This window comes from Nerophis ophidion, linkage group LG26 (assembly GCF_033978795.1).
Source record: "Nerophis ophidion isolate RoL-2023_Sa linkage group LG26, RoL_Noph_v1.0, whole genome shotgun sequence".
Taxonomy (NCBI): domain Eukaryota; kingdom Metazoa; phylum Chordata; class Actinopteri; order Syngnathiformes; family Syngnathidae; genus Nerophis; species Nerophis ophidion.
Genome location: NC_084636.1, coordinates 28,089,379 through 28,114,705, shown reverse-complemented (window position 1 = coordinate 28,114,705; position 25,327 = coordinate 28,089,379). Strand labels below are relative to the sequence as shown.

Below are 25,327 nucleotides of genomic sequence, written 5' to 3'. Positions count from 1 at the left end.
CAATTCTATTTGAGTTTTGTCTCTCTTAGAATTAAAAATGTCGAGCAAATCGAGACCAGCTTGCTAGTAAATAAATAAAATGTAAAAAATAGAGGCAGCTCACTGGTAAATGCTGCAATTTGAGCTATTTTTAGAACAGGCCAGTGAGCGGGCGACTCATCTGGTCCTTACGGGCTACCTGGTGCCCGCGGGCACCGCGTTGGTGACTCCTGGCGTAGATATTTAGAAAACAAACAAACTTGCCTTCCTCCGTACTTACGCCTAATGAGCCATTTACAATTTTCCCCAGTAATGACATTTTTCAATCAATCAATCAATCAATGTTTATTTATATAGCCCCAAATCACAAATGTCTCAAAGGACTGCACAAATCATTACGACTACAACATCCTCGGAAGAACCCACAAAAGGGCAAGGAAAACTCACACCCAGTGGGCAGGGAGAATTCACATCCAGTGGGACGCCAGTGACAATGCTGACTATGAGAAACCTTGGAGAGGACCTCAGATGTGGGCAACCCCCCCCCCCCCCTCTAGGGGACCGAAAGCAATGGATGTCGAGCGGGTCTAACATGATACTGTGAAAGTTCAATCCATAGTGGCTCCAACACAGCCGCGAGAGTTCAGTCCAAAGCGGATCCAAGACAGCAGCGAGAGTCCCGTCCACAGGAGACCATCTCAAGCGGAGGCGGATCAGCAGCGTAGAGATGTCCCCAACCGATACAGGCGAGCGGTCCATCCTGGGTCCCGACGAGCGGTCCATCCTGGGTCTCGACTCTGGACAGCCAGTACTTCATCCATGGTCATCGGACCGGACCACAAGGGAGGGGGGACATAGGAGAAAGAAAAGAAGCGGCAGATCAACTGGTCTAAAAAGGGAGTCTATTTAAAGGCTAGAGTATACAAATGAGTTTTAAAGTGAGACTTAAATGCTTCTACTGAGGTAGCATCTCGAACTGTTACCGGGAGGGCATTCCAGAGTACTGGAGCCTGAACGGAAAACGCTCTATAGCCCGCAGACTTTTTTTGGGCTCTACGAATCACTAATAAGCCGGAGTCCTTTGAACGCAGATTTCTTGCCGGGACATATGGTACAATACAATCGGCAAGATAGGATGGAGCTAGACCGTGTAGTATTTTATACGTAAGTAGTAAAACCTTAAAGTCACATCTTAAGTGCACAGGAAGCCAGTGCAGGTGAGCCAGTACAGGCGTAATGTGATCAAACTTTCTTGTTCTTGTCAAAAGTCCAGCAGCCGCATTTTGTACCAACTGTAATCTTTTAATGCTAGACATGGGGAGACCCGAAAATAATACGTTACAGTAGTCGAGGCGAGACGTAACAAACGCATGGATAATGATCTCAGCGTCTTTAGTGGACAGAATGGAGCGAATTTTAGCGATATTACGGAGATGAAAGAAGGCCGTTTTAGTAACGCTTTTAATGTGTGACTCAAATGAGAGAGTTGGGTCGAAGATAACACCCAGATTCTTTACCGTGTTGCCTTGTTTAATTGTTTGGTTGTCAAATGTTAGAGTTGTATTATTAAATAGAGGTCGGTGTCTAGCAGGACCGATAATCAGCATTTCCGTTTTTTTGGCGTTGAGTTGCAAAAAGTTAGCGGACATCCATTGTTTAATTTCATTAAGACTACAATCCGGCGTGTTGGTCAGCTTTAGGGGCATGTAGAGTTGGGTGTCATCAGCATAACAGTGAAAGCTAACACCGTATTCGCGTATTTATGTCACCTAGCGGCATCATGTAGATGCTGAAGAGTGCAGGCCCAAGGACCGAACCATGAAGAACTCCACACGTTACCTTAACGTAGTCCGAGGTAATTGTTTACAAAAGCCCTACATCTGAGCATATGTCCTTAATTCATTCTCACAGACTTCAATAGGACAGCTCTATTCCGAGTCCATTGTGCAAGATTGTGCAAAACGACCTTTAATGAAGTTCCTATTCTCTGACCTATAAATTTTAAAATTTTGGATACTCGCGTCAAACATTACCAAAGCAACAAATCATAAGTTTGATGCGCTTCAGCATGGGCTTGCGTGCACTTTTGTAGTGTTTTCTTTTAACAATGGGGACTCAGTGACATCACTGCTGACGGAGGTACTAATGTGGGCATTTAGTATGCAGCCAGCAGAGCTCCTCCCCCTCTGATTCATAAACTGTGAGAGTGTTATGGCTGCTGCTTGGAGCTCAAGTGCTATTTGTCCTCCCACCTGCTTTGAGGTCTGAAAAAATATGTTTAATTGTCTTCATGCCATTTTACACGGGACTGTTTTGTCACGACGGACCTGTAAACACTAGAAATAGCCGCTAAACTCTGATGTAAAAAGATGACGACATCACAACTTGGTTTGAAGAAACATAAAAAAAAGGTAAGATAAAATTATATTTTTATTTAATCTTGGCATGCACACGATATCACGAGAGTGGGTCAGTGTACCTAATGTTGTGACCCGGTGAATCTACATCTGGGGTGTCAAACTCAAATACAGAGTGGGCCAAAATGTAAAACTGAACAAAGCCGCGGGCCAAGGTTGAACAACTTAACCTTTTAATAGGGACCCAAACAAGTTTTGCATTGAATATTAAACAAACAAAGCTTATGTAGCTTTATAGTCACATACAAAATCGAGTTTCAAATTATAACAATGAGTAAAAAATATCAATGGCATATCAAATATAATCTACATAAAAATTGGGGGAGCGGGGTTTGGTGGTAGCAGGGGTGTATATTGTAGCATCCCGGAAGAGTTAGTGCTGCAAGGGGTTCTGGGTATTTGTTCTGTTGCGTTACTGTGCGGGTGTTCTCGCGAAATGTGTTTGTCATTATTATTTGGTGTGGGTTCACAGTGTGGCGCATATTTGTAACAGTGTTGGCATTGTTAATACGGCCACCCTTAGTGTGACCTGTATGGCTGTTGATCAAGTATGCATTGCATTCACTGTGTGCTAAAGCAGCATATATTATGCTACCACCAAAACCGCTACCACCAAACCCCGCAGGTCCCTTTTAAAAGGTTAATCTGTTCAACCCTGGCCCGTGGTTTTGTTAAGTTTAAAATTTTGGCCCACTCTGTATTTGAGTTTGACACCCCTTCAATAGAGTCGAACCTCTGCCAGCACAACAGCATCCTGGTTATTCAGGTTAGTTAGATAAGAAATTGGACACATGCCCTTCTGGTTTCAGGATCACCAGAAGTTAACCACTACATAAAACACTGTTTGAACGTCAGCCACACGTTTTTTTATTGGGGTTTTGCCATGTTGCTGTTCTGTTTTATTTTAGTTTTGTCCCGATACCGATGTTTTGGTACCGCTACCAAAATGTATTTCAATACTTTTCTAAATGAAGGGGACCACAAAAAAATTGCATTATTGGCTTTTTTTGAACAAAACGTCTTACATTACATCAAACATATGTTTGTTATTACAAGTTTGTCCTTAAATAAAATAGTGAACATACAAGACAACTTGTCTTTTACTAGTAAGTAAACAAACAAAAGCTCCTAATTTAGCTGCTGACATATGCAGTAACATATAATCATATAAAACCCTTCTTTTAAAAAAAAAACATTTTTTATAGATAAATGCATACTAGTTCTAGCTATTAGACTGTTCTAGTTGCTATATTTTATTTATTTTTTATTATCTTTTTTTAATGAGTTTTCCTTGCCCTTATGTGGTCCTATTGGGGATGTCGTAGTGGTTTGTGTTGTGGTTTGTGCAGCCCTTTGAGACACTAGTGATTTAGGGCTATATAAGTAAACATTGATTGATTATTATTATTTATTTTTTTCAATACACTGTGGCACTTTGAGGTTGTTTGCTCATTGTAAAGGGCTTTAGTTTTTATATTTTATTTATTTTCACTATCTTTTCATTGTTATTATTATTTTTATTTTTATTATTTTATTTTTTATACACTGTAGCACTTTGAGGTTGTTTGCTCAATGTAAAGTGCTTTTTACAAATAAAATCCATTATTATTATTATTATTATTATTGTCATTTTCCATTCTATTATTTTGTCAACATTATTAAGGACAAGTGGTAGAAAATTAGTTATTAATCTACTTGTTCATTTACTGTTAATATCTGCTTACTTTCTCTTTTCACATGTTCTATCTACACTTCTGTTAAAATGTAATAATCACTTATTTTTGTGTTTGATAGTTTACATTAGTTTTGGATGATACCACAAATCTGGGTATCAATCCGATACCAAGTCCTTACAGGATCATACTTTGGTCATATTCAAAGTCCTCATGTGTCCGGGGACATATTTCCTGAGTTTATAAACATAATATGATTTTTTTTCAAACGAAAGAAGATGTTGTGATGCCAAAAAATATCGATGTAATCATAGTAGTATCGACTAGATACGCTACTGTACTTGGTATCATTACAATGGATGTTAGGTGTAGATCCACCAATGGCGTTTGTTTATATTTTGATGCCAGTGAGCTACAGTGTGTAGTGAAGCATGTTTAGCTATTCCTTGTCCTGCAGGGATGATACTTGTAAGAAACTTATTTGTTTTGTTGCCATGGAGACGAGGATTAGTGATTTAGAAGCTAAAACATTTGCCGACTTGTCATGCCTGTGAATCAGATCTTATGTTTGATCATGTTATGTTTTGATTTTTGGACTCTTGTTTCCCGTTTTGCACTTCCTGGTTTTATTTTGGTTTCCATAGTAACCCATTAATTTCCACCTGGTCTCCTAGTCACGCCCCGGTCCTCAGCTCTCACACCTGTTTCCAATTACCACAGCTACTATTTAAGTTTTCTGTTCCTCGGCCCGGGAACTTTACCTACCTACAGGACTTTGTATCGGACACTCATGACCTTTCCTTGCCAACCTTCATGCCTTGCCACGCTGATTATTGTTTTGACCACGCCATGTAAGATGTTGTTTGTATTTATGCCTCAGTGCAAGTTTTTGGTTTATTTTGTACCATAGATAGTATCTTTTGTTCATTTGGATATAGTCATGCCATTGTGCTGTTTTGTTTGGAGTTTAGTCAAGTTTATTATCCGCCATTGTGCGCGTCCTCTGTTTTCCTGTTTTTGTATTGTAGTGTTTAAATAAATTAACAATGTACTTACACTCACGCCTGGCTCGTTCCAAATTCCCTCTGCGTCGGAGAAGCAATACAAATCCAAGTCAAAGTCCTGACACGACTGGGGCTGGTTTTTGCCGCTAGCTAGCTAACCATGTCTTAAAGCATCTCTCCCTGAGGGCGTTTCAGTGTTATAACTTCACCTTTATCGTTAGTTTTTAAGCCAAAATGCGTCCGTTCTCCCTTTTCTGTCCACACACTGTGTCCGCTTGTAAGTACTCCGTGATTGTGCGCTGCCGAACATGCTCCTCTGCTCGTAAACCAGCAAAGACCAGTACTTTTTACAGGCCGCATAGTACCGAATATGATTTATTAGGGCTTCACGGTGGCAGAGGGGTTAGTGCGTCTGCCTCACAATACGAAGTTCCTGCAGTCCTGGGTTCAAATCCAGGCTCGGGATCTTTCTGTGTGGAGTTTGCATGTTCTCCCCGTGAATGCGTGGGTTCCCTCCGGGTACTCCGGCTTCCTCCCACTTCCAAAGACATGCACCTGGGGATAGGTTGATTGGCAACACTAAATTGGCCCTAGTGTGTGAATGTGAGTGTGAATGTTGTTTGTCTATCTGTGTTGGCCCTGCGATGAGGTGGCGACTTGTCCAGGGTGTACCCTGCCTTCCGCCCGATTGTAGCTGAGATAGGCGCCAGCGCCCTCCGCGACCCCGAAAGGGAATAAGCGGTAGAAAATGGATGGATGGATGGAGTATCGCAGAATGTGTGAAAAATGCACCACCAGCCTGATAAAACCTGATAAGTTCGAAAGAGAAAGAGATGATACTGTATTATCTGCTCACAGATGCTACCTGGTACAATACATCCGACACTGATTGTTATCACTCCGGTACTCTTGTCTTGTTCTGTATATTTTACAGTATATTGTACAGTATTTTGTTATATTGTACAGGATTGCTTATTATTTTTATTGGATAGTAGTCTATTTATTTCAATTCTTACTTTTATCTTTATTACTTCTTGTGCAATTTATTTGTATCCCATATTTGTTCCCACTACCGCACCTTAAGTTGGAGTCCTTAATCTTGTTATATGCAAATATAATGACAATAAAGTCCACTCTATTGTATTCTATGCCATTCTACTTGTACGGATTGTCCCACTCCTCAACGCTTCAGTCACACGCAGGATTCTCACAGATATGACCTATTGTATATTCATTATTTTTGCTTGGAGTTTTGATTCCCCTCGCTGTTGTGTTGAAAGCAATCATTCGCATTCAGACACAATGTGGCACTGTGCGAAAGTGCACACAATGTGTTCAGTGTGAAATCCACAAACAAAAAAAACGCAGAATGTTGCAGCTAATTTTTGCAGGATTTCCATGTGGAAGATGCTTCTGCCAGCAACTTATACTATATTGCCAAAAGTGTTTGGCCGCCTGACTTGACTCACATATGAACTTGAAGTGCCATCCCATTCCTAACCCATAGGGTTCAATATGATGTCGGTCCACCCTTTTGCAGCTATTACACATTCAACTCCTCTGGGAAGGCTGTCCACAAGGTTGCGGAGTTTGTTAATGGGAAATTTCGCCATGGCTCTCAGTTTCCGTTCGAATTCATCCCAAAAGTGTTCTATCAGGTTCAGGTCAGGACTCTGTGCAGGCCAGTCAAGTTCATCCACACCAGACTCTGTCATCCATGTCTTTATGGTCATGTTGCAAGAGTAAGGGACTGTTTCCACAAGGTTGGGAACATGGAATTGTCCAAAATGGAGCATTTAAAGTTCCTTTCACTGGAACTAAGGCGCCAAGCCCAACTCTTGAAAAACAACCCCACACCATAGTTCCTCCTCCACCAAATTTCACACTCGGCACAAAGCAGTCCGAAATGTACCGTTCTCCTGGCAACCTCCAAACCCAGACTGGTCCGTCAGATTTCCAGATGGAAAAGTGCGATTCATCACTCCAGAGAAGGCGTCTCCACCTGCTCTAGAGTCCAGTGGCGACGTGCTTTACACCACTGCCTCCGACGCTTTGCATTGGACTTGCTGATGTATGGCTTAGATATATATATATATATATATATGTATATATATATATATATATATATATATATATATATATATATATGCTGATGTATGTATATATGTATACTGATGTATGTATGTATGTATATATGTATACTGATGTATGTATGTATATATGTATACATATATACATACATACTGATGTATGTATATATGTATACTCTAGCCTTTAAATAAACCTCCTTTTTAGACCAGTTGATCTGCCGCTTCTTTTCTTTCTCCTATGTCCCCCCCTCCCTTGTGGAGGGTGTCCGGTCCGATGACCATGGATGAAGTACTGGCTGTCCAGAGTCGAGACCCAGGATGGACCGCTCGTCGGGACCCAGGATGGACCGCTCGCCTGTATCGGTCGGGGACATCTCTACGCTGCTGATCCGCTTGAGATGGTTTCCTGTGGACGGGACTCTCGCTGCTGTCTTGGATCCGCTTGAACTGAACTCTCGCAGCTGTGTTGGAGCCACTATGGATTGAACTTTCACAGTATCATGTTAGACCCGCTCGACATCCATTGCTTTCGATCCCCTATAGGGGGGGGGGGGGGGGGGGGTTGCCAACATCTGAGGTCCTCTCCAAGGTTTCTCATAGTCAACATTGTCACTGGCGTCCCACTGGATGTGAATTCTCTCTGCCCACTGGGTGTGAGTTTTCCTTGCCCTTTTGTGGGTTCTTCCGAGGATGTTGTAGTCGTAATGATTTGTGCAGTCCTTTGAGACATTTGTGATTTGGGGCTATATAAATAAACATTGATTGATTGATTGATTAGATTCAGCTGATCGGCCATGGAAACCCATTCCATGAAGTTCTCTGCGTACTGTACGTGGGCTAAATGGAAGGTCACATGAGGTTTGGAGCTCTGTAGCAACTGACTGTGCAGAAAGTCTTTGCACTATGCGTTTCAGCATCCGCTGACACCTCTCTGTCAGTTTACGTTGGCCTACTACTTGGTGGCTGAGTTGCTGTTGTTCCCAAAACTCTTTAATTTTCTTATAATAAAGCCGACAGTTGACTTTGGAATATTTAGGAATGAGGAACTTTTACGACTGGATTTGTTGCACAGGTGGCATCCTATGAAAGTTCCACGCTGAACTGGAATTTGATCCTTTCGGCGATTTGGATCAACTTGACCTCTTCTTTTAGTTCTACCCCACTATTTACCTTTGGAGTATTGATTCCCCTCGCTGTTGTGTTGAAAGCAATCATTCGCATTCAGACACAATGTGGCACTGTGCAAAAGTGCACACAATGTGTTCAGTGTGAAATCCACAAACATAGCGGCATAGCTCGGTTGGTAGAGTGGCCGTGCCAGCAACTTGAGGGTTGTAGGTTCGATTCCCGCTTCCGCCATCCTAGTCACTACCGTTGTGTCCTTGGGCAAGACACTTTACCCACCTGCTCCCAGTGCCACCCACACTGGTTTAAAATGTAACTTAGATATTGGGTTTCACTATGTAAAGCGCTTTGAGTCACTAGAGAAAAACGCTATATAAATTTAATTCACTTCACGCTGGAAATCACTGAGCTCTTTCACAAATGTTTGTAGAAACAGTCTCCATGCCTGAGTGCCTGATTCTGATCATTTGGATGGGTTGGCCATATAATTGGCAATGTAGTGTAAGTAACGATTTATACAAATTGAATGCATGCACAAATGTGAAATAATATGGTCAATTAAAGCAATGGATAATAATTGAAGCATTATCTCATCCTTAAGCATAATCTTATGTAATTGTGCAATTAATTGGTTGCCCCTCTAGTTGGAAAATAGTGCTTTTTGTGGCAACTGTTTACTACTCTCTCCATCAATCAATCAATCAATCAATCAATCAATCAATCAATCAATGTTTATTTATATAGCCCTAAATCACAAATGTCTCAAAGGACTGTACAAACCATTACGACTACCACATCCTCGGAAGAACCCACATAAGGGCAGGGAAAACTCACATCCAGTGGGACGACAGTGACAATGCTGACTATGAGAAACCTTGGAGAGGACCTCAGATGTGGGCAACCCCCCCCCCCCCCTCTAGGGGACCGAAAGCAATGGATGTCGAGCGGGTCTAACATGATACTGTGAAAGTTCAATCCATAGTGGATCCAACACAGCCGCGAGAGTTCAGTTCAAAGCGGATCCAAGACAGCAGCGAGAGTCCCGTCCACAGGAAACCATCCCAAGCGGAGTCGGATCGGCATCGTTGAGATGTCCCCAACGGATACACAGGCGAGCGGTCCATCCTGGGTCCCGACTCTGGACAGCCAGTACTTCATCCATGGTCATCGGACCGGACCCCCTCCACAAGGGAAGGGGGGGACAGAGGAGAAAAATAAAAGTGGCAGATCAACTGGTCTAAAAAGGAGGTCTATTTAAAGGCTAGAGTATACAAATGAGTTTTAAGGTGAGACTTAAATGCTTCTACTGAGGTAGCATCTCGAACTGTTACCGGGAGAGCATTCCAGAGTACTGGAGCCCGAACGGAAAATGCTCTATAGCCCGCAGACTTTTTTTGGGCTTTGGGAATCACTAATAAGCCGGAGTCCTTTGAACGCAGATTTCTTGCCGGGACATATGGTACAATACAATCGGCAAGATAGGATGGAGCTAGACCGTGTAGTATTTTATACGTAAGTAGTAAAACCTTAAAGTCACATCTTAAGTGCACAGGAAGCCAGTGCAGGTGAGCCAGTACAGGCGTAATGTGATCAAACTTTCTTGTTCTTGTCAAAAGTCTAGCAGCCGCATTTTGTACCAACTGTAATCTTTTAATGCTAGACATGGGGAGACCCGAAAATAATATGTTACAGTAATCGAGACGTATGTAGTTTTCATTAAAAAAAAAAACAGTATAAGATTAAAGGTAAAGGCTAATTTTGCGACAAAGTACTACATGTTGTTTTCAGACATTCTACAGGTTTTTTTTTGTGTGTGTTTGGTTTTGTTGGGATCAGATTACAGTTAATGTACTTACAGCTAAACGTAATGTGCGGCAGTGTAATCGCAGCGCAGCTTAAAACGAACTGGAATAAGTGACAGATGTAGCGAGTCTTTGGGGAAACAGGCAGCGATACGGAGTGGGATGGCGTGCGTAGTGGATGCCATATGTTCCCAATGTGTTTGTTTATGCATTGTATCATGCAGTGGGCATCTGCGACCGCAGTCAAATGCACGCGGAGATGGAAGCGCGGATATTGAAATGTGAGGCGCTTCAATTGTGCGTGGCAGCTCAAGTGTTTCATGTTGGCAGGTCGGACTGGAAAGCACTCGATTCTCCAAGCACAATATTACACGGTGACTCATGGACTTCATTCGAACAAGATGTTTCCTCTCAAGTTTTTGAATATGCACTTTTATTTCCATAACGTGCAAACATGGCCCGTCATTACAAATGAGGCAATCCAGCACGAAGCCCTAAGAGGGTTGTGGCTTAACTAATAAAGATTCCGTTGATGTTAGCGCAAGTTGTATGAGAATAGATCTGGCAACGTTGGTGGCTTCCTTGTATTAAACTGTTTGACTCTTTCATATCCTGTACAAAGTGAAGTGAAGTGAATTATATTTATATAGCGCTTTTCTCTAGTGACTCAAAGCGCTTTACATAGTGAAACCCAATATCTAAGTTACATTTAAACCAGTGTGGGTGGCACTGGGAGCAGGTGGGGAAAGTGTATTGCTCAAGGATGGCGGGAGTGGGAATCGAACCTGCAACCCTCAAGTTGCTGGCACGGCACTCTACCAACCGAGCTATACCGCTATACCGAGCTATAAGTTGCTGCTGGATTTTACACCACTAGGTCCAAGTCACCCTCCTTTGAAAATTATTACATTAGGGTTGTAAGTACGGGTGTAACGGTACACAAAAATTTCGGTTCGGTACGTACCTCGGTTTAGAGGTCACGGCGGTTCGTTTTGGGTACAGTAAGAAAACAACAAAATATAAATTTTTGGGTTATTTATTTACCAAATTTGTAAACAATGGCTTTATCCTTTGAACATTCTGCCCACGTTAATCCACATTAAACTGCCTCAAGTTGTTGCTTTGATTAAACAAAATGTCAAAAACCTTTATTCTACATATAAAAAGTGCAACATCAAACAGTTTCAAGTCATCTCATCATGCTTAATTTATTATCCAAATGTTATATTTTTTGTCAATATGTGATAGCAGGGACCCTGCCATTCAAAACTAAGCTGCTACATTACTAATGATTAATGTAACTATAGCTGAAAAAATAGTACGATAGCAATAGGAGAGACTATTCATCCCTGAACACCATGGAGTTCATGTTAGTTCATGTGAAATAACAGACGGACAGGGCTTTGCTGCCCCTAACACACACACACGCGCACACAGCAAAATGAGCTAACGTAACGCTAAAAGTTAATTAGCCTTCACCTCAAGCCAGAACTTTGAGAGAGCTGAGCTGCAATTTAAGTTTCTAGAAGGTCAACGGGCTCATAGTGATGTTTGTAATAGTTGTGACTAGGGGTGTAACGGTACACAAAAATTTCGGTTCGGTACATACCTCGGATTAGAGGTCACGGTTCGGTTCATTTTCGGTACAGTAAGAAAACAACAAAATATACATTTTTGGGTTATTTATTTACCAAATTTGTAAACAATAGCTTTATCCTTTTAACATTGGGAACACTATGATAATTCTGCCCACGTTAATCCACATTAAACTGCCTCAAGTTGTTGCTTTGATTAAATAAAATCACAAAACCTTTCTTCTACATATAAAAAGTGCAACCTTAAACAGTTTTAAGTCAACTCATCATGCTTCATTTATTACAGCATTTGGGAAGCCTGTAGTTGACTTTTATTATACACACACACACACACACACACAGCAAAATGAGCTAACGTAACGCTAAAAGCTAATTAGCCTTCACCTCAAGCCAGAACTTTGAGAGAGCTGAGCTGCAGTTTAAGTTTCTTGAAGGTCAACGGGCTCATAGTGATGTTTGTAATAGTTGTGACTGAAAAGTGTTTTTTATAATTTGGGGGGTGTACGATGTCCGCTGCTCCACTGCTAAACACATATCTGCTCGACGCTGAAGCATTGACAACATGCGCTCTGAATGCGCACTGCTGATTGGCTTTGTATGTAACCAATCAGATGGTTGTGTGAGCGGGACAATGCTGGGTGCTCACTGCTCAGACAGAGGCAGAAAGCAGAGCAGCTTGTTAAGACTTTAGATTACAAACTCGTTCGATACACCCTTGTACCGAAACGGTTCAATACAAATACACGTACCGTTACACCCCTAGTTGTACGGTAAACCAGTATTGGTGTAGTACCGCCATACTAATGAATCCTATTCGGTACTATGTCCATTCACAGTCTGCAGTGTTTTAGCTACTTCTAAATCGGTGGTTCTCAACCTTTTTTCAGTGATGTACCCCCAGTGAACATTTTTTTAATTCAACTACCCGTTAATCAGAGCAAAGCTTTTTTGGTTGAAAAAAAGAGATAAAGAGGTAAAATACAGCACTATGTCATCAGTTTCTGATTCATTAAATTGTATAACAATGCAAAATGTTGCTCATTTGTAGTGGTCTTTCTTGAACTATTTGGATAAAAAGATATACAAATAACTACAAACTTGTTGAAAAATAAACAAGTGATTCAATTATAAATAAATATTTCTACACATAGAAGTAATCATCAACTTAAAGTGCCCTCTTTGGGGATTGTAATAGAGATTCATCAACTTCATTCTAAACATTTCTTCACAAAAAAAGAAATCTTTAACATCAATATTTATGGAACATGTCCACAAAACATCCAGCTGTCAACACTGAATATTGCATTGTTGTATTTCTTTTCACAGTTTATGAACTTACATTCATATTTTGTTGAAGTATTATTCAATAAATATATTAAGGGATTTTTGAATTGTTGCTATTTTTAGAATATTTAAAAAAAAATCTCACGTACCCCCTGGCATACCTTCAAGTACCCCCAGGGGTACTCGTACCCCCATTTGAGAACCACTGCTCTAAACCACTAATCCTGGCCTTTGAGGAAAAAAAATGTTTATTCATTTATCATCAGATAAATGAATGTATGGGACACACAGTGAATTGTAAGGCTATACAAGCTTTACACAGGTTACTCTAAAGCAGGGGTGTCAAACTCACATGGAGAAAAATCTACTGCCAAGTGGGCCGGACCGGTAAAATCACGGCATGATAACTTAAAAATAAAGACAACTTCGGATTGTTTTCTTTGTTTAAAAATAGAAAAAGCACATTCAGAAATATACAAATCATATTGTTGTTGTTGTTGGTTTTTTTTTTACATTTACATGTTGCGGTTAATAGTATTCTATCTTTGTTGTTATTTTTTTTATATTTTATGAATAAATGATGTGATAATGTTCATCAGTCAACTCACTGGTGTTAAATTTCAATCTATCAAGATACAAAAATAATATCAAAATCAAAAAACAGGACGTTATTTACGTAGTTTGCTCATTTTCCTCGACTACCATGAATTGTGGACCCCGACTTAAACAAGTTGAAAAACTTTTTCGAGTGTTAACATTTAGTGGTCAATTATACAGAATATGTACTGTACTGCTGCGATGAGATAGCGACTTGTCCAGGGTGTACCCCGCCTTCCGCCCGATTGTAGCTGAGGTAGGCGCCAGCGCCCCCCATGACCCCAAAAGGGAATAAGCAGTAGAAAATGGATGGATGGATGTACTGTACTGTGCAATCTACTAATAAAAGTCCAACATGTGGTTTATTTTTTTACATGTGTAGCATCATCTAAAAATATAAAAAGAATTGCTATTGCGACATCTAGTGGACCCATTTAGAACAGCAGTCAAATAAGAGATAACTCTGTTTCAGAGTTGGTTCGAAACATGGTGCCCTGTACTCACATGAGGGGTTTTTGATCAATCAAAGAGAGTATGGGCAGACAATCGCTTAAACCAGGGGTGTGAAACTAATTTTAGATCGGCGGCCACACGGAGTAAAATCTACCCCCAAGTGGGCCGGACTGGTAAAATTCCGGCACGATAACTTAAAAATAAAGACAACTTCAGATTGTTTTCTTTGTTTAAAAATAGAACAAGCACATTCTGAAAATGTACAAATCATCATAATGTTGTTTTTTTTGGGTTTTTTTACACTTTCATGTTGCGGTTAATAGCATTCTATCTTTATTTGTCGTTATTTGTACTTTCTGAATAAATGATGTGATAATGTTCATCTGTCAATTCAATGGTTTTCATTTTCAATCTATCAAGATAAAAAAAATTACCCAAATCAAATTTCAGCATGTTATTTACGTAGTTTGCTCATTTTCCTCGATTGTTGTACTAATATGTGGTTTATTTATTTATTTTTTACATATTTAGAATCATCTACAAAAATACAAAGAATTGCTATTGCGACATCTAGTGGACACATTCAGAACAGCAGTTTTTTTTCATTCAAAAATTTGGGCTCATTTTTATACTTAGCAAACTCATCCCGAGGGCTGTATAAAACCTGTTCACCGCAAGTCGTACTTTCGACACACCTGCTCTAAAGGCTATGCAAAAAGTTTACCTGTATATATGTATGTATTTATATTATATACTCACTTTTGCAAGGTACTTTACTCTGTTATTGCAATACGCTTGAACGAGTTTCTGCGTCGCATTCTGAATGTTCTTTCCCCTTCTTTGCCTTTGCGCAGACTCTGCTATTTTGTTGCCATGGCAACAGCGGCCCCGCCCTTCCTCTTCCTCCTGCTGTGCTGGCTCCTCCAAGCGGCCTGCTCGGCGTTCCCAGAGGAACCCGGCCCGCTCAACTTCATCCCCGCTGAAGGTATGGCCTCTTTCTCTCACACCCTCCTGAGCGGCTCGCTCTTTCACCCAGGTCCCGACATGCGAGGTGTTGAATTGGGAAGTCCGGGGGGGTGGGGGGATGGGGGGGGTCGCATGTCTGGGCTGTGGAGGTCAGACATGCATCACCCACACGGAGGGTGCCGACGAGGGTGAGGCATGAGGAGAAGGTGTAGGAATTGCATTTACAACTTTCCCACACACTTTCTGAGAGGGTCTCTAGAGATGCAGCCCCTTTCACACTCTCAGACTTTGAGTCTCCGGATCATCTTAGCAGGACATGCCCTGATTGATTGTGGATCGATAATATTGACCGATGGCTGGCCAGCCTTCTTAATGTTTCAAATAGCAAGCAGTCTTTTTAGTGCTTTAAAGGGGGCATTCACACTTGTCATGTCTGGTTCTCTTACAAGGAACTCCACCGGGAAAAAAAGACGGTAAGCTACAAACATCAAACGAATATAGCTTACCGCTACGCTGCAATGAAACGACAATACGGAAGTGACATCGACATGACAATAATCCAGCCCTGACTAGAGGAACAAAGCAGGTACAAATAGGACCGGGCTGATTGACACCAGGTGTGGTCAGGTGCCATTCAGCCGCAGCTGAGGAGAAACAGCGCCCAGGGAGAAACACAGGAAACAGATAAAATAAGAGCGCGGACAGGAAACACTACACACATACAGAGGAAACAGACAAATGCAGAGGGGAAAGCTAAAACATAGACAAAACTATCAGGGGCAAGCCTGACATTCACACTTGGCCAAATGAGCTGTACTTGCAGAGCAAACACACCAGAGTTTCTTTTAAGCGCACCAAACGTGACGACCGTGACAATCCGGACTGCTGGTGGCGTGAGAAGTTGAGACAGGGAGAAGAAGGATGACTGGTATCAGACTAGGATGGATTGATATGAATGAAAGAAATTAGGATAGGAAACGAGCACTGACGACTAAAAATAGACGTCGGAGAGGAAGTTGGACGGATGTGGGCTATAAAGACGTACTGATGGGAGGAGATTGAACAGTTGCACACTCAGACATGTGGCCGTCTGAGGGTACGTTTTCACGACCATGAATTAGTAAAAAAAATATATATATATTGAAGGGCCTGCAAAAACAACTGAAAACTTTGTAATATGAATTACGGACCAGTAGTTCCCGATTTTTGAGTACCCTTTGTCAACAAATAGTCGGGTTTACAATTGGACTCTCAAGTGCTGCAATGAAAGGGCGCTTTGCTGAAGAAGTATTTAAAGTTAAAGGCCTACTGAAACCCACTACTACCGACCACGCAGTCTGATAGTTTATATATCAATGATGAAATATTAACATTGCAACACATGCCAATACGGCCTTTTTTGTTTAATAAATTACAGTTTTAAATTTCGCGCGAAGTATCCTGTTGAAAATGTCGGTATGATAACACGTGCGCTTGACTTTTTATGTTTGTAGCGGTCATTTTTTTTCCAGCCCGATCCAAGCTATAAGTAGTCTGCTTTAATCGCATAATTACACAGTATCCTGGACATCTGTGTTGCTGAATCTCTTGCAATTTGTTCAATTAATAATGGAGACGTCAAAGAAGAAAGATGTAGGTGGGAAGCGGTGTATTGCAGCTGCCTTTAGCAACACAAACACAGCCGGTGTTTCCTTGTTTACATTCCCGAAGGTGAAGCTTTACTAAGGAACAGAGTGGTCAGCACATGTCAACCGTCAGGTTTCGTTGAGAAAATTGTGGTAATAAGTCGGCTCTTACCGTAGACATGAGCGGAGTTTGCGTCCTCCTGCAGCTGCGGACTCTCTTTCCTCTTCCCACCGGAGACACTGGCGGTCACCACACCCCTCCGACTTTCAGGTACTATATAATCTCACTAAAACACTAGTAACACAATAAGCAGATAAGGGATTTTCCAGAATTATCCTAGTAAATGTGTCTAATAACATCTGAATCGCTCCCAATGCCCTCGCCTTTTTTAAATTTTTATTTTTTATTTTATTTTATTTTTTTCTCGGCCTTCACTTTCACTATCCTCATCCACAAATCTTTCATCCTCGCTCAAACTAATGGGGAAATCGTCGCTTTCTCCGTCCGAATCGCTCTCGCTGCTGGTGGCCATGATTATGAACAATGTGAGGATGTAAGGAGCTCCACAACCCGTGACGTCACGCGCACATCGTCTGCTACTTCCGGTACAGGCACGGCTTTTTTATTAGTGACCAAAAGATGCGAACATTATCGTTGATGTTCTCTACTAAAACTTTCAGCAAAAATATGGAACTATCGCGAAATGATCAAGTATGACACATAGAATGGACCTGCTATCCCCATTTGAATAATAAAATCTAATTTCAGTAGGCCTTTAAAGTACCACTGATAGTCCCACACAGACTAAGTGTGGTGAAATTCATTTCTGCATTTGACCCATTCCCTTGTTCCACCCCCTGAGAGGTGAGGGGAGCAGTGAGCAGCAGCAGTGGCCGCGCTCCGGAATCGTTTTGGTGATTTAACCCGAATTCCGACCCTTGATGCTGAGTGCCAAGCAGTGAGGCAATCGGTCCCATTTTTATAGTCTTTGGTGTGACTCAGTCGGGGTTTGAACTCCAGACCTACTGATCTCAGGGCAGACACTCCACCCGGCCTGGGCAATTATTTTGACTCGGGGGCAAAATTTAGAGAAAAAAATATCAGAATTTTAGGAACACTAATACAAAACCTCACAATGATGTCTGAATGCTAAAAACGTTATGACAGACCGCCTTAAAAAACGGAAGGCCATTTAACATTTTTTTTTACTGAATGAGGCACAGAATGTACATGAAAATAAAGAATGTGGGATTTACTATATTAACTATGAAGGATAAATCACTGAATATTGTCAACATATGAACGTCACACCCCTTCTCCATCCATATATTTTGCAATCAAGCGAAATGCAACAAAAATATAAACGTGTCTGACAAACCTGTGAATGCGTTGGTCATGTATGATGTCTTTTTGCTATTTTTAAAATGTTTAAGCTATTGTTTAAATGTACGGGACCAATAATTAAATCTAAATAAAATATGCCCTTGACACCCGCATTTCAACTAATTAGATGACTATAATAACTAATTAGATGATCATAGTAACTAATTGTATAACCATAGTAACTAGTATATCATGCCGATTCCAAGCATTGAAAGACTTGGTATAGTTGAAGACTTCCGGTCATTAGAAAACATGACTGAACATCATAATGGCAGCTACACTTTCCATCTTAGACATCTAAACAAATTATTTGGGAATGTCCGGCGGGCCAGATTGAAAAGCTTAAAGGGCCGCATGTTGCCCCCGGGCCTTAATTTGCCAAGGCCACTGAGCAGGCTATTTAAGTTACGATTGGTGTAACATTTTTGTGCTCTGCAATTGTTGTTTTGTTGTCTCGTGCCTGCGAATGCCCAGACTGATTGGTGGCATTTGTATTTTTCTGACCATAAGGCGCACTTAAAATCCTTTCATTTTTCTCAAAAATCTACAGTGCGCCTAATGTACATATTCATTCTGGTTGTGCCTGCTGACCTCCAAGCATTCTTATTTGGGCCATGTTTTAATGCTAAGTGTGACCAGCAGATGGCAGTCACATAAGAGATGACTCGGTTTCAGAGTTGGTTCGAAACATGGCGCCCTGTACTCACGTGAGGGGCTTTTGACCAATCAGAGAGAGTATGGCCAGACAATTGCTTAAATCAGGGGTGTCAAACTAATTTTAGATTGGGGGCCACAAGGAGAAAAATCTACCCCCAAGTGGGCCAGACTGGTCAAATTCCAGCACGATAACTTAAAAATAAAGACAATTTCAGATTGTGTTCTTTGTTTCACAACACAACTGATGGTCCCAACCCCATTGATAAAGCAAGAAATTCTTCCTTCTGGGTGTTGTTGATAAATGGCTTTCGCTTTGCATAGTAGAGTTTTAACCTGCACTTTCGGCGTGGCGCAGTGGGAGAGTGGCTGCGCGCAACCCGAGGGTCCCTGGTTCAATCCCCACCTAGTACCAACCTCGTCACGTCCGTTGTGTCCTGAGCAAGACACTTCACCCTTGCTCCTGATGGGTGCTGGTTAGCGCCTTGCATGGCAGCTCCCTCCGTCAGTGTGTGAATGTGTGTGTGAATGGGTAAATGTGGAAGTAGTGTCAAAGCGCTTTGAGTACCTTGAAGGTAGAAAAGCGCTATACAAGTACAACGCATTTATCATTTATTTATTTGTTTAAAAATAGAACCAGCACATTATGAAAATGTACAAATCATAATGTTGTTGTTTTTTTTACACTTACATGTTGCGGTTAATAGCATTCTATCTTTATTTGTCGTTATTTATACTTTCTGAATAAATTATGTGATAATGTCCATCAGTAAACGCATTGGTGTTCATTTTCAATCTATCATAATAGAGAAAAAAAAGCAAAATCGAATTTCCGGATGTTATTTATGTAGTTTGATCATTTTTCTCGATTGTTGTACTAACATCATGTGCTTTACTTTTTGTACATATGTAGCATTATCTACAAAGATACAAAAAATCGCTACTGCGACGTCCAGTGGACACATTTACACCAGCGGTTTCTTTCATTCAAAAATGTCAGTTCATTTTTATACTTCGCGAACTCATCCCGCAGGCCAGATAACACCTGTCGTACCGGGTCGTATTTTTGACACGTAGTTTTTCCCTCTGCATTTGTCTTTGTTTCCTCTGTGTGTGTGTGTGTAGTGTTTCCTGTCAGCGCTCTTATTTTGTCCGTTTCCTGTGTTTCTCCCTGGGCGCTGTTTCCCCTTAGCTGCGGCTGATTGGCACCCGGCTACACCTGGTGTCAATCAGCCCGCCCCTATTTGTACCTGCTTTGTTCCTCCAGTCAGTGCTGGATTATTTTCATGTCGGTGTCACTTCCGTATTGTCGCTCTTGTCATTGCTACCTGTCGTGTCGTATCATGTCTTGTCAACGCAGCGTTGCGGTAAGCTATATTTGATTGCGGTTTGTAGCTTACTGCCTTTGGTTCCCTGGTTCCAAGTTTGTTTTCGTATTATAAGTACGACTTCCGTTTCTTGCTCGATACCTGCTAGCTTCCACGCTAGGCCTTTTTGTTTGTTATCCGCCTCGTGCGCGCTTTGTGTTAGTACCCTTTTGTTTGTTCTAGTTCTATTATTTTTATTAAGTCATGTTTTCTCACTCCATGACTGCCTCCATCTCTGCATCTTGGGGTTCGTCACAAACAGACACCTCTTACTTAAATGATTTGTCAAAAGCCCGTCACGAGACTATAGAGCGCCATGTTTAGGACTAACTCTGAAACTGCATTGTCCATGCTCTTCCTATACATGACTGAGAGATACGTACATGTGGACTGCAGGTTGACGCCTGTTCAATAAATGACGCTTACAAGTATCCGACTTTGGTAAAAAAGACCTGGGGATAGGTTGATTGGCAACGCTAAATTGGCCCTTGTGTGTGAATGTGAGTGTGAATGTTGTCTGTCAATGTATGTTGGCCCTGTGATGAGGTTGCGACTTGTCCAGCGTGTACCCCGCCTGACTGGAGCTGTAATAGGCTCCAGCACCCCCGCGACTCCAAGAGGGACATGCAGTAGAAAATGGATGGATGGATAGATGGACTTTGGTAAACCGTAATGAAGCCAGGATTAACGGGATTGTCGCATTGCCTGATCCTGGGTGCAAAGTTGTTTACCTTTTTACACAAAACCCAGCAAAGCGGGATGTTTGTTCAACTGTGTGTGCTTTCACACAGTAACAATGTCCTTTAAAGCAGTGGTCCCCAACCACAGGGCCGCAGAAGAATTTTTTATAAAAAAAGAAAAAAAATGTTTTTGTTTTTTTTATTAAATCAACATAAAAAACACAATATACACTTACAATTAGTGCACCAACCACAAAAACGTCCCTTTTTCATGACAAAGAAGAAAAAAGAAAGAAAAAAAAAAGGACCCCCCTCCCCCGGGCCACGGGACAAATTATAAAGCGTTGACCGCTCCGCGGATAAAAAAAGGTTGGGGACCACTGCTTTAAAGGCCACGGCCCCCTGACACCCCTTCTTAACTGTCTATGCGACGCCAAAGCTTGGTTAGCCCAGAATTTTTTAATAATGAATGAGGGAAAAACTGAAATTTTAGTTTTCGGTCCAGCCCTCACTGACTTGGGACCATTGCAAAATTTAAGCATCACGATAGACAACGATTTTAAACTGGACAAACAAGTCAACGGCGTTTTAAAATCGTGTTTTTATCATCTTCGTCTTTTAGCAAAGGTAAACCCGTTTTTTATCTTTTAACCTTTTTGAACAAGTCGTGCATGCTTTTATTTCAAGTGGCCTGGACTACTGCAATGCACTTTATGCTGGCATTAGCCAAAAAGCTCTCTCCCGGTTGCAGTTAGTCCAGAACGCGGCAGCACGACTTTTAACAGGGGCCAGGAAACGCCAGCATATAACCCCGATCCTTGAGACTTTGCACTGGCTCCCTGTTCATTTTAGAATTGATTTCAAAACCTTGCTCTTTGTTTTTAAAGCTGCACTTGGACTGGCACCTCAATATATCTCGGACCTCATCCAAACTTACAATCCTGCGCGCGCTCTGAGGTCCGAGAGCCAGTTCCAGCTCGTGGTGCCCAAGACCAGACTTAAAACTAGGGGAGACAGGGCCTTCTCTGTGGTCGGCCCTAAGCTCTGGAACACTCTGCCACTCCATGATAGTGGAGTGTTTTAACTCTCGTCTTAAAGGCCTACTGAAATGAGATTTTCTTATTCAAACGGGGATAGCAGGTCCATTCCATGTGTCATACTTGATCATTTCGCGATATTGCAATATTTTTGCTGAAAGGATTTAGTAGAGAACATCGACGATAAAGTTTGCAACTTTTGGTCGCTAATAAAAAAGCCTTGCCTGTACCGGAAGTAGCAGACTATGTGCGTGTGACGTCACGGGTTGTAGGGCTCCTCACATCCTCACATTGTTTATATTCATAGCCTCCAGCAGCAAGAGCAATTCGGACCGAAAAAGCGACAATTTCCCCATTAATTTGAGCGAGGATGAAAGATCTGTGGATGAGGAAAGTTAGAGTGAAGCACACAAAAAGAAAAAAAAAAGAAAAGGCGACGGCTCCAGGCGGCGGCAGTGGGACCGTTTCAAATGTAATTAGACACATTTACTAGGATAATTCTGGAAGATCCCTTATCTGCTTATTGTTTTAATAGTGTTTTAGTGAGATTGTAAAGTCATACCTGAAAGTCGGGTGGCTGCGGTGAACGCCAGTGTCTCTGAGAGAAGCCGAGGAGCCAAGATCACAGCTGCCTTTTTGAGCTGCAGGAGGAGGTCGCATAATCCACTGAAGTCTCTGGTAAGAGCCGACTTAATATCACAATTTTCCCATCCAAAAACTTGCTGTTTGACGTAGAGAAACATGTTCGCTTGACCGCTCTGTTTTAAAGCTTCACAACAAACAAAGAAACACTGGTTGTGTTTTGGTGCTAAAGGCAGCTGCAATCCACCGCTTTCCACCAACAGCATTATTCTTTATAGTCTCCATTATTAATTGAACAAATTGCAAAAGATTCAGCAACACAGATATCCAAATTACTGTGTAATTATGCGATGAAAAGTGATGACTTTTATCCGTGTGTGGTGGTAGGTTAACATGTCCACTACAATCCGAGACGTCACAAGCACGCATCATCATACGCGTCATCATTCCGCAACGTTTCAGCAGGATACTTTGGCGCGAAATCTAAAATTGTAATTTAGTAAACTAAAAAGGCCGTATTGGCATGTGTTGCAATGTTAATATTTCATCATTGATATATAAACTATCAGACTGCGTGGTCGGTAGTAGTGGGTTTCAGTAGGCCTTTAAGGCCCATTTTTATTCTCTGGCTTTTAACGCTACGTGAGTTGCCCTCTGTGTTTTAAAATTTTGATTTCTATTTACTGTTTTAATTGGTTTCACCCTTAAAATCGTTTTTAATCATATCTAATTTATATTGTTTTTGTATTGGTTTTATATGTATTTGTTTATATTTTTTGTTTTCGTTCAGTCATTGGTGGAGCTCAGGATAGTATTTGAATGTTTTTTTTTAAAGGCCTACTGTAATGACATTTTCTTATTCAAACGGGGATAGCAGGTCCATTCTATGTGTCATACTTGATCATTTCGCGATATTGCCATATTTTTGCTGAAAGGATTTAGTAGAGAACATCCACGATAAATTTCGCAACTTTTGGTCGCTAATAAAAAAGCCTTGCCTGTACCGGAAGTAGCAGACAATGACGTCACCGGTGTGAGGGCTCCTCACATCCTCACATTGTTTCTAACGGGAGCCTCCAACAAAAAGAGCTATTCGGACCGAGAAAACTTGAGCGAAGATAAAAGATTTGTGGCTGAAGATATTGATAGCGGACTAGGAAAAAAAATTATAATAATAAAGTTTAAAAAAAATAAAAAGGCCATTGCATTGTGAGCGATTCAGATGTTTTTTAGACACATTTCAATCAATCAATCAATGTTTATTTATATAGCCCCAAATCACAAATGTCTCAAAGGACTGCACAAATCATTACGACTACAACATCCTCGGAAGAACCCACAAAAGGGCAAGGAAAACTCACACCCAGTGGGCAGGGAGAATTCACATCCAGTGGGACGCCAGTGACAATGCTGACAGTGAGAAACCTTGGAGAGGACCTCAGATGTGGGCAACCCCCCCCCTCTAGGGGACCGAAAGCAATGGATGTCGAGCGGGTCTAACATGATACTGTGAAAGTTCAATCCATAGTGGCTCCAACACAGCCGCGAGAGTTCAGTTCAAGCGGATCCAAGACAGCAGCGAGAGTCCCGTCCACAGGAGACCATCTCAAGCGGAGGCGGATCAGCAGCGTAGAGATGTCCCCAACCGATACAGGCGAGCGGTCCATCCTGAGTCCCGACGAGCGGTCCATCCTGGGTCTTGACTCTGGACAGCCAGTACTTCATCCATGGTCATCGGACCGGACCCCCTCCACAAGGGAAGGGGGGACATAGGAGAAAGAAAAGAAGCGGCAGATCAACTAGTCTAAAAAGGAGGTCTATTTAAAGGCTAGAGTATACAGATGAGTTTTAAGGTGAGACTTAAATGCTTCTACTGAGGTAGCATCTCAAACTGTTACCGGGAGGGCATTCCAGAGTACTGGAGCCCGAACGGAAAACGCTCTATAGCCCGCAGACTTTTTTTGGGCTCTAGGAATCACTAATAAGCCGGAGTCTTTTGAACGCAGATTTCTTGCCGGGACATATGGTACAATACAATCGGCAAGATAGGCTGGAGCTAGACCGTGTAGTATTTTATACGTAAGTAGTAAAACCTTAAAGTCACATCTTGAGTGCACAGGAAGCCAGTGCAGGTGAGCCAGTACAGGCGTAATGTGATCAAACTTTCTTGTTCTTGTCAAAAGTCTAGCAGCCGCATTTTGTACCAACTGTAATCTTTTAATGCTAGACATGGGGAGACCCGAAAATAATACGTTACAGTAATGGAGACGAAACGTAACAAACGCATGGATAATGATCTCGGCGTCTTTAGTGGACAGAATGGAGCGAATTTTAGCGATATTACGGAGATGAAAGAAGGCCGTTTTAGTAACGCTTTTAATGTGTGACTCAAAGGAGAGAGTTGGGTCGAAGATAATACCCAGATTTTTTACCGAGTCACCTTGTTTTATTATTTGGTTGTCAAATGTTAAAGTTGTATTATTAAATAGAGGTCGGTGTCTAGCAAGACCGATAATCAGCATTTCCGTTTTTTTAGGCGTTAAGTTGCAAAAAGTTAGCGGACATCCATTGTTTAATTTCATTAAGACACGCCTCCAGCTGACTACAATCCGGCGTGTTGGTCAGCTTTAGGGGCATGTAGAGTTGGGTGTCATCAGCATAACAGTGAAAGCTAACACCGTATTTGCGTATGATGTCACCCAGTGGCAGCATGTAGATGCTGAAGAGTACAGGGCCAAGGACCGAACCCTTGGGAACTCCACACGTTACCTTAACATAGTCCAAGGTCACTGATTGATTGATAGTAAAGCTTCACCTCCGGGAATTTTAAACAACGAAACACTGCGTGTTTGTGTGGCTAAAGGCTAAAGCTTCCCACCTCCATCTTTCTACTTTGACTTCTCCATTATTAATTGAACAAATTGCAAAAGATTCAGCAACACAGATGTCCAGAATACCGTGTAACTATGCGATTAAAGCAGACGACTTTTAGCTGTGTGTGTTCCTGACGGTC

The 25,327-nt window shown here is 41.6% G+C and overlaps 1 protein-coding gene across 1 annotated transcript in view; it reads left to right on the top strand.

Moving 5' to 3' along the window:
- sema6bb (sema domain, transmembrane domain (TM), and cytoplasmic domain, (semaphorin) 6Bb) overlaps positions 1-25,327 on the top strand; it is a 289,413-nt gene that overhangs the window by 92,440 nt on the left and 171,646 nt on the right. The window contains exon 2 of the mRNA XM_061888085.1: positions 14,874-15,004. Within this exon, the coding sequence (XP_061744069.1) occupies positions 14,874-15,004 (131 nt within the window). The remainder of the gene's footprint in view (positions 1-14,873; positions 15,005-25,327) is intronic.